Below are 9,933 nucleotides of genomic sequence, written 5' to 3'. Positions count from 1 at the left end.
CACAGCATGCTGTGTGCTACAACCTGATTACACACAAATGAATGGGCTGTAGTGCTGTTACTGCTGATTAAAAATGCTGAATCATGCTGATAACAATTTGCTGCTTAATACTTCATAGCAGGTGGAATGAATGCTTGGATACACACAATTATTGAACTAAACCGAAAGGCAGACATCCTGCTCTTTCATCAGGTTATTAAGTTTATTTTCCCTCCAAACACAGATAACTATTGAAGAGAATTAAATGAACACATTATAGCAGGAAGTTTAATACAGTGTAATTTTTGGTATATTCATTTTAATGTCCCCTGATATATAAGAAGTGTGTTTTTATATATTCATGTGTGTACTTAAGTACTTTGTATTTAATAGTAGCAGTTTATATGAACAAGAAGCTGGAGACATGAGGAGTGAAAACTAAATATCCTTATATAGACATATGCTATAGACCAGCGGTTCTCAAACTTTTTTCAATAATGTACCCCCTTTGAAAAAGAAATTCAGCCAAGTACCCCCTGATCAGCGCAAAAACTATTTGTTAGGGGAAAAATGCCTATATAAAGAGGTATAGCACAGCGCTGCACCATCAGTGTCTGATTTATTAAAACAACAACCTTGTAACTGAGAAACACTTATATGCTACATTTAGAATGTTTACAATCCATCACTAAATTCATGGCAAACCAATTTTAATATCATGCAATAACACTAAGACGACATTAGTTGCATTGAACTGATCTTTTTAATAAGTTGTACTTACAATGTAGTGAGAAACATGGGCTTGTGCTTCACTGAGGATCTTTGTCATTCTGACAGGGAGGCAAACTGCAGTTATTACACTTCGCGTTTTGAAATATGTGAAACTCTGTTAATATAAAACCCACAGATCAGATCAGCTGCTGCTGACAGAGAACACGCAGCTCTGCATGATCACAGCTCCGTCCGTCCGGACCAAAATACACTAAGAGTTAGACCTAACACACTTAGCTAGTTTATCTACTCTGGAACTAGCTAAACTAGTTATACATATATTTATTCTTTACTGTCGGGTCACTCATTACAGGTTCAGCGAGCTGCACGAGACTGACGGGCTGTCAGGAGAGGGAGAGGAAAAGAGAGCACCCCGTTTATTTTCCCCATTTTATTATCCAGAGTTTCTGTAAACCTTTGAATAAAGTAGTTAATCTACTATTAGTAGTTTGTTTAAATGCATTAATTATGTTTGTTTTTTTCATTAACATAAAATAATCTCACGTACCCCCTGCAGTACTCCAACGTACCCCTAGGGGTCCCCGTACCCCCATTTGAGAACCACTGCTATAGACAGCAGAGGGTAGAATGTGTGTGCGTTGCAGTATAATAACTGCTCAATTATACTGGTGTTTGCATTCTATTGACTTCTCTGTTTGATTCTTTCATGTTGTGAGTACTAAATTGCCACAACATTGTGAAGAAGTAGGCTTAAATGTGCTTAAATTACTCTATTTGAAATAAGATGCAGTTGTGCAGGACAGGAGACTAGATGGGGGAGGGGAGCAGAGAGAGGGAAGTCTGAAGAATGTGTGTGTGTGAAAGCTGCAGAAATACCAGATGTTTTTGCTTCAAACTAAGACTGTTTCCGGATCATCTCGGCTGGCGCGCGCTGATACGCTACGAAAGCCCATCGTTTATATATGGGCCAATAGATGACCTGTATGGGGGTAGCATCCACACAGCTCCTCCCTTGTTTTTACAATATCTCCTGTTGAGTCCTGGTGTCCGGCCTCTTTCCTCCTGCCGTCAAGACGATGAGGTTCTCCCGGCATTTGGACCAGAGCAGGGGGTGGGCCTACCCCTTTGAGAAGTGTATTTGTATTCTTACGTTTTATCATTAAAACAGATTATTGTTTAACCCCTATCCTGGTTGTTTTGAGTTTTCCTTCTTTTAAAACAAACTCATAGGATCGGCGCGGAGCAGAGATATCTGCTCCTACAAAATGGTGACCCCGACGTGAGGACGTGCCGACGTGGTGACGTCATGAGTAGGGTTTTTTAGAGGAAAACACTAGCAGCCAGCGGACGGAGGGAGATGCCTGGAATAATCTCTGACAACTAAAACCAGGATCCTAAAACTGAAAGGTAAAACGGACGCCTGTTTCTATCGAAGGTCTGTAAATTGGCTAAGCTAAATGTTAGAGTTGTCAAAGATATTTCCCAGTGTCATAGTATTGACGGTATAATGCAATACATATTTTAGCGTAGGTAAGTTATAAAATAAATAAAGCAACGGTTAAAAGCTTCGTAGATTTTTCAGAATCATACGGCTACTCGTTAGCTACAAGTGAAGCAGCGAAGTATTTTCAGCGTCAGGTATCGAGTCTCTGACGGCTGGAAGGGCATATAGGCCATAAGGTGAACCCTGTTATCGTTTCAACCCGCTCCACAGAAGTGAAACTACACAATCTTTAGTTCATAAAAAAGAACGAGTCATGCTTATCCACCAAAAAAAATATCGTCGCTAAAATTCCTGCCAATTCTTCTAGGCACGTAATTATTGGCTGAACTAGTCCCTTCGAAGCGTAATAATATCTTGGTCCAAAGTCGTGCCACGGTTCGTCACGTGATCGTGCTACACCAATTGGGTAGCTGCATATTGTCAACAGAAGTGAAAGATGGCGGCCGCCATGGTTACGCTAAACCAGACCAAATGGATTCTAAACAGTGCTGTATGCTTGTTTTATGTCATGTTTTGTCATATGTCTTAATACATCACTAAGTCCGAGGTATTTGCGTTATATACGCGGTATTTGTGAGAGGTTTTACTATCTGGGAACAGAGTTGACCATCGAATCAACATTGACTAGCAGCGTTTATCAGCCAACTCCAGCTACAAACAATTTCCCCACGGGGATTAATAAAGTATATCAAACTCATATTTATCAAACTATCATTCCTGGACTGCCATGTTCACATCGCTAGGTTCATTGGGATTATTCCATTAGACTGAGGACTTTTTGTCTGTCTGTTGTTACCCTGTACACGTTAAATGCACTCTTAAAATAAACATGACTTGATTTCTGCGTCCAAGAAGAAGGTTAACTTGTTACGTTAAGTAATTTAGATCAATAAAATGCAGTACTTCCAGGCTGAAGACTTTTCTTTTTGTTGCTGCTTTTAATTGAACTATTCATATCTTAGACTGCACTGTAACTTTTATCCATGTATTTTTTCTTTTAATGTTTCTTTTATTAGCTTTTCTTTTGAATGACTGATTTTAAATGCCATTTTCTTAATGTCTTTAATTTTTTGTAAAACACTTTGAATTGCCTTGTGTTGAAAAGTGCTATATAAATAAACTTGCCTTGCCTTACTTATACCAATGTCCATTGATTCATTTATTTACTCATTCATCCCTCCACAAATGAAAACAACACTGATGAACCATAAAAACGAGATTTATTACAAATATAAAAGGTATGACATAGAAAACAGTAGAAGGACATGTAATGTAGTATAATTGATTGGTGTCAAGCTGGGCGGAGCGGCTGATTGGTGCTGTGATTGCCTCAGCTGGTTAAAAGAGTCCTGCTGATTATACTCTGTTCTAGTACCAAAAACAAACGTATCTATGAGTGATGTGTGAGCGCGTCGGCCAGGCACTAAAACCAAAAGAACAGAAAAGAGCTTAAGAAAGATGGAAAGAAGGCTCTTTTATTCCTATTCCTCACTGTCAGTGTCAGGGCAGTCATCGTTCTCTTCCTCTGTTTCTTTTTTATTTGCACAATTTGAGCAACGACATAAGTCTGTGCAACAGAGTCCTGCAGAGAAGCATGAACATCTGCCTTTCTCACAGGCAGACTCTTTGCAGCTGCAGTGTATCACATGCAACACACTGTCAGGGGCAGGATTTCTTGTCATCCAGGTGACGTGTAAGTTCCCATCCTCTATTTCCCAACCATATCCAGCAGGTGATGGAGCATTCATTTCTCTTTTGAGACAGGACCTCATTATTGCTGCCTGGTAATTTGCCCTTTTGCAGTGCTGATGGAGGGCATCATGAGTAGGGGGAATGCTTAATTCTGGCAAGGCCGATGATGCCATACAGAAAGCCTTGTACCTAGCATCATTTACATGTTCGGCTGCTGGCTGATCATACAGGTGACATACATACCGGCAAAGAAGTGCAAATGTTGATTGCTCCAAGTCAAAGTTAGTACCTAAACTTCTGAAAGCCTTAAGGTAGTCATCTTTCTCACATGCAACAGCAAATGACTTTCTTTTGCCTTTGCCATAGAAAGCGCTTGTGGAGTCACACCCAGAGAACGTGTGAATTCCAATCAAGGCTGAACACACACTGGTTCCGAGAGCTGATGACACCATGGCAATGTCAATGATCCGTGTCCTGTTGCCAGTCCCTGTGAACACATATAAGCTGCATGGCAAATCTGCCTGCAGACTTACAGCAATGACTGCCACATCAGTGTCCGAGCTCTTGATGATGACAGCTTTGTGCTCCTGTGCAGCATGTTGGGCATGTAAAAACACCCGTGTGTCACATTCCTCATGATCACACTGCAGGTCTTCAACAACATCAACAGACTGTACACCCTCCATGACAGTTACACAGTGGCATTGATTTTGATGGGCAATGTACAAGCTGAGGTTTTTACCCACTGTTGTGAGGTCTGCATGTGTCCATGCCACATAAAGGAATTCGGCCAGTGCTTCCTTATTTTTTCCGTCAGAGAGAAACTTCTTCCACTGGGTTGGAGTTCTCTGATCTGGGCTGAAGATTGTTATTAGTTGTGACCCTGCATCAGCTCTACGGGACCGTTCTAGGCTTTTGATGCTGATGGGTGGATACCGGTCAGTGACAAAATCAATGCGTGTACACTTGTGATGCAAAGCAAGTTGGAGTATGCTCTGCAGTATGGTCTCTGCAAGCTCTCCAAATGTTGCTGGTCTGGATGGCATGGCCTGCATGACTGCCATGCCATCAAAAAGAATGGCACCACCTATTGGAACTTTGTCAACCAAGCACTCTCCACCTTTGCTCTGCAATAGATCCATGAGAGCTGATTTGTTTGTTTTGGCAAGTGAACCATCAGCACTTGCTAATGGATATGACACAGTTCCCAAGGAATATGACAGAATTTCCCTCATTTCAATTTTCCTGCTCTGGCCAAGGATGAGGAGCCTGGAAAATAACTTCTTGTCAGCACGCAAAATCACTTCCTTGCCTGCTGCAGATTTTTTGGGGGGCTTTTTCTGATCACTGAGAGTCTTGAGTTTTTGTGATATTATGGGGGCAAATATGTCAACTGTTTTGGATAACAGTCTCTGCTCCATAAACTCCTTTACAGCATTTTCACCCTTTTCTGAGGCAACAAGCAAATCCTTTGTGATTTCTCCTGTTGCTACTCTTCCAGAGCTAAGACACACAATGCCGTCTTGGTGTACATCAAAAGGGTTGAGCATGGAATCAATAGTGTCCAAGATTCTACTCACAGCCTTTGCATCAGCAGAGATGCGTGTCTTGTCCAGGTCTTTTCTTGTCCGTAGCTCAGGAGATATCCCTGCCATTGATTCACACTGTCTTGCTATCGCGGCTCTTTCATGCTGTGACAGTATCCAGCGATACACTGCAGACCGATTTTGTGTGATCCCTGTCCAGCCACCTTTGGTCTTGGCATCTCTGTTAAGCGTTTGCTCAATAGCCTGGTCGCAAGCAATGGAGGCAAATCCATGAACACTTTGTCGCTGGACAGTCCACTGGCCTTTCACATTCATGTCACTGTGGCAAGAGGGATGTGTGACAGGCAGATTCATCATTTCCAGCCAGTATGCAGGTAAATATCGAGCGTAATTTACTCTATCGTAGGCAAAAAACCATGGCATCATTAACCGGACGGTTGACAGGTGAAGCTGCCAGTTTGATTCTCGCGTTGCTCTCACAAACAGGAGGAGTAGCTGCATCATGTCAATGTATGAGCTCCAGAAAGCAAATGTTGCATTCTCTGTACTCCTCCTCTGCACAAAGTCTGCATATTTCGAGCACATATTATCAAACCTCTGATCTGCACTCAAAACATCCATCAATCTGTCTGGAAAGGCACATTCCATCTCAGTGATGACATCCATGCACGCAGCTCTCTCTTGGGGTGGCAAGGAGTCCATGAAGGTGATAAACCGGATGCGCTGCAGACTCTCATATAGAAGTTTATGAGCCCTCATGCTGCGATTGTAGTGATGGCCATTGAGTACCCCATTGATGGATCCTGGGGCAACAACTTCAGATTCAATGAGGATATCTTGCAGTCCTGCATCTCCGAACCTTTTGCCTAGAATACTCAGGTAGGACATGCATGTATGGAATTCACCTAGTCTAATCACTAGACGCTTTGTAAACTCAACATCCTTCCAGCGTATTTGCTGTGCTTTGGCATATATAGCCTGGTCAAACACTAAAACTATATGATCCAGTTCTAGCTGGTCAGCAATCTGGACACTTCGCTTCAGGATAGTGTTGACTGTTGACATCTCTGTTGGTGAGGCTTCAATGACTGGAAGATAATACAATGCGGACTTCTGCAGAGTGTTTTCATCCTGAAGCAGTGTATGGAACCCTGTCCAGCTTGGGATTGTACAACTATCCGTACATGTGGACTTCACAAAAGCATATGCCATTTCAGCTTGTACAGCAAAGTGGGTGTCCATTCTGCATGTCGCTGACTGCACTGGTTGACACAAGTTCTGTGGCCCTTGCCTTTTGGACTGATGGTAAGGTTGTATAGGCATTGGGGGGGGGGGCTATGAATGAGGTAACTCCCTTTCTCAGTGGCTGTCTGATTGCTGTGGACATAGGCTCGCCGGGCACACTCTGGAGCATAATTCCATTTGTATGGTGAGTAGTTCCACGACCCGATAGTGTCTCCTCACCAAAGTCAATGTTATCCCACACAAGTGTTGTGGGTGTCCGCTTTGAGAATCCCTTCGGTATTTTGTCTCTGCCTTCTACTAGTGTCAGTTGGGCAAGGCTAGTGTCTAGACTCAAAACTGTGTCCCATGATGCACAATGTCCCAGTCTGTTAAGCAGTGATACAATGCGTGATGATCCAGTTAAATGTCGAACAGTTAAACCTAAAGCCAAGGACTTGGGTGTCTGCTTGCGGCCCTTGGAAGCAAGGTACACAATGTCTTGACAAACAGACAACACTTTCAAATGTACGTCATCATCAATGTTGACATAATGATCCAGTGTTGGCTCCTCAGTGGAACCTATAATCCAGCTGAGCAGATTGTATAGTCCAATGGGGACAACAGTTTGAGATTCAGTGACATTTACATTTTCAGAAGTGGGAGGCCATGGGCATGACATGCCAGGAGTGTCACTAAGCAGTCTTTTCAAAAACAACGCTGCTGTATACAGTGTCCTTGTGTCCTCATGTGTTGTTTGGCACTTTGTTCTCCCTGTTTCATTGTCGCTGTCTGTCTGGCTCAATTCACTGGACTGTGTTGTTTCCGTACCGGATGGATCTGGTAGCATGTCCACGAGTGCATCCTTTGACAGAGTCTCAGCAAAAACCAGTTCGCAGACGTTGCGCTTGGTGGGCATGTGAAACGCTAGCTGAGGGAAATCTTGAGCCAGCCTCTTCTTCAACAGATCCTGTCTGTAACACAACAAAACAGTGACAATTACGAGTCACAGGAGTACCATCAAAAGCAGAGTGGTGGAGGTGATACAAGACATTACAGACTAGAACCTATCTGCCATACAGCACATTTAACACCAAAGAAGCCAAATAAAGGCCCACATCATCACAAACAACACTACACACTACACATCATGGGGGTTTCTCCAAACAGGCCTGTCATACACATTTTGTTTAAAGCTGGCCTTGCACATGATAAATAATAAGACTTGTATTACATTGCAGTTACCTGTAGTTTGAAGCATCAACACCTTCGTTTGCTTTCACCATGTCAATGAAGGCCTGCCTCAGCTGGCCCATTCTAAGCACCTCATTGTTGACAAGCAGCCTCTGGCGGATGATCCTCTCACAGAACAGCTTGTAACTGGCATCAAACATTGCCTCATCCCTACAACACATGAATGAGAAGTAAATAAATGGATAAATGAATAAGTGTTGTGATTGTGTGCACATATAACAGAAGGAAATTGGATGTTTACTTATAATGTTAAGTATGTGTATGTGTATATATATATATATAGCCATCGCCGACACACACCTGGACTTCAGTCTGGTGGTAGTGCAAATAGGTAAAGCAATCCAAGGAGAAATAACTTACTGTTCTGTCTCTGGTTTGTCAGGTCTCAGCAAAAACATGGTGTACTGACTGTAACAGCTTTTGTGGTACCGCACCTCCAGAGCCACACAGTCTTTGTCTTTTATATGTAAAAGAACACTTTGGTCATCTTTCTTCTCAGCAGCTTTCTGCAATTTGCCTAAACGGAAAAAAAGGACAACTCAATGAGTTTGTTGACGTATCTCTCACACATAATTGTACCTTTCAGTTATTCAACCACAGAGAATGTGTGTGTGTGTGTGTGTGTGTGTGTGTGTGGTGTGTGGGTGGGGGAGGGGGTTTGCTTACCTGCTTTTAATGTTTCAGCCTTACACAGTTGATCCCTTTGTCGCTTGCCTGCTTTGATGATCATTTTCTCCTTCATCTTGCATATAATGCACAGGGCAGGAAGGACGGGGCCAGAGCCTGCGATTGGCAGGCCTGACCTTGATCGTAGCTTCTCTGTTTGGCTTCGGTACGTGCTGCGAGACGTCGATGGGATGGGCTCGACCTCAAGGTCCTCCCTAACGTCTTGATCTCCCTCACGTGCGAGCCGTCTTTCCACCTTCGTCATGGCCTTTGTGTCGGTAAACCTTATGTAGCATGTGTGGTGGAAGCCAGCGTCCTCAGGAATATCTTCGAACTCGAAATCAAGACAGTGCTTGTGGTTTTCAGCCACCACGTTCCGAGAGTCTCCCTTCAAGCCGAGCGACCGTTGTAAGCTTGTCCTGTACGTATTCCATCTTGTATTGGTAAAACAATCAACCTTTTCGTGCTTCACAGACGTAATATGCATGTAACAATGTTTGTGTGTTGACAATTTTGACTTTTTGAGACTTTCTGGTGCGTTTTCCTCGTCTCCGCTACTCGATGAAACCATGGCGGCCGCCATCTTTCACTTCTGTTGACAATATGCAGCTACCCAATTGGTGTAGCACGATCACGTGATGAACCGTGGCACGACTTTGGACCAAGATATTATTACGCTTCGAAGGGAATAGTTCAGCCAATAATTACGTGCCTAGAAGAATTGGCAGGAATTTTAGCGACGAAATTTTTTTTGGTGGATAAGCATGAATCGTTCTTTTTTATGAACTAAAGATTGTGTAGTTTCACTTCTGTGGAGCGGGATTTCTTTTCTAAAGGACTTTTCGAGGTTCACCTTGCGGCCTAATAGCGTCTCTAGCTTAGTGGAGATATTGAGTTCTCACAGGCTGTACTTCCTGGGGGGGTCAAATGGTAGTATCGAGTCTCCATCCGTGACCAATCTGAATAATACTTTCCAGTCTCATAGGAACTGCAGTTGTATTATATGTAAACAATCCAAGAGGAGAAACTCGAACTTCAAAAGCCATTGAAATTAACGGATTTCTCACTGTCTTGTTCTGTTAACGCCCATTCTGTTGAAAGAAATATCGCATCTTAAAAGCTGACCAGACAGCGTGGAGGATATATTTATGTGCTTGTGAATGAATAGAATATATTATTGAACATAGAATGGCCTTAGTCAGATAAAGAAATGCGAAGTCATAATGGAAGGATACCATACTCCCCATTTCTGCTCTAATTGCTGTGCAGCAGCCCGGAGCCAGACTGCTTGTTCTTTTTCTCTAATGTCTGGAAAATGGCTGCTGAACGTTGAATTTA

The 9,933-nt window shown here is 42.8% G+C and overlaps 1 protein-coding gene across 1 annotated transcript; it reads right to left on the bottom strand.

Moving 5' to 3' along the window:
• Positions 1–3,586: 3,586 nt before the first annotated feature.
• LOC117555804 lies at positions 3,587–8,400 on the bottom strand. The gene is made up of 3 exons (XM_034230782.1): positions 8,290–8,400; positions 7,921–8,079; positions 3,587–7,649 (listed from the first exon to the last, which is right to left on the bottom strand). The coding sequence occupies exons 1-3, from the start codon at positions 8,325–8,327 to the stop codon at positions 6,668–6,670; spliced, it is 1,179 nt and encodes a 392-aa protein (XP_034086673.1). The 5' UTR covers positions 8,328–8,400; the 3' UTR covers positions 3,587–6,667.
• Between the last annotated feature and the right edge of the window lie 1,533 nt (positions 8,401–9,933).

This window comes from Gymnodraco acuticeps, unplaced genomic scaffold (genome assembly GCF_902827175.1).
Source record: "Gymnodraco acuticeps unplaced genomic scaffold, fGymAcu1.1, whole genome shotgun sequence".
NCBI classification, from domain to species: domain Eukaryota; kingdom Metazoa; phylum Chordata; class Actinopteri; order Perciformes; family Bathydraconidae; genus Gymnodraco; species Gymnodraco acuticeps.
Note: the sequence above shows the minus strand (reverse complement) of the source record. Positions and strands in the feature narration are given on the sequence as shown.

Excerpts from the sequence above, each read along its gene's own strand:
- LOC117555804 (XM_034230782.1), bottom strand. The coding sequence starts at position 8,327 with ATGTTTTTGCTGAGACCTGACAAACCAGAGACAGAACA. Across the intron at positions 8,080-8,289 it reads GACAAACCAGAGACAGAACA|GGATGAGGCAATGTTTGATG; the intron begins GTAAGTTATTTC and ends CATGTGTTGTAG. Across the intron at positions 7,650-7,920 it reads GTTGATGCTTCAAACTACAG|ACAGGATCTGTTGAAGAAGA; the intron begins GTAACTGCAATG and ends GTTGTGTTACAG.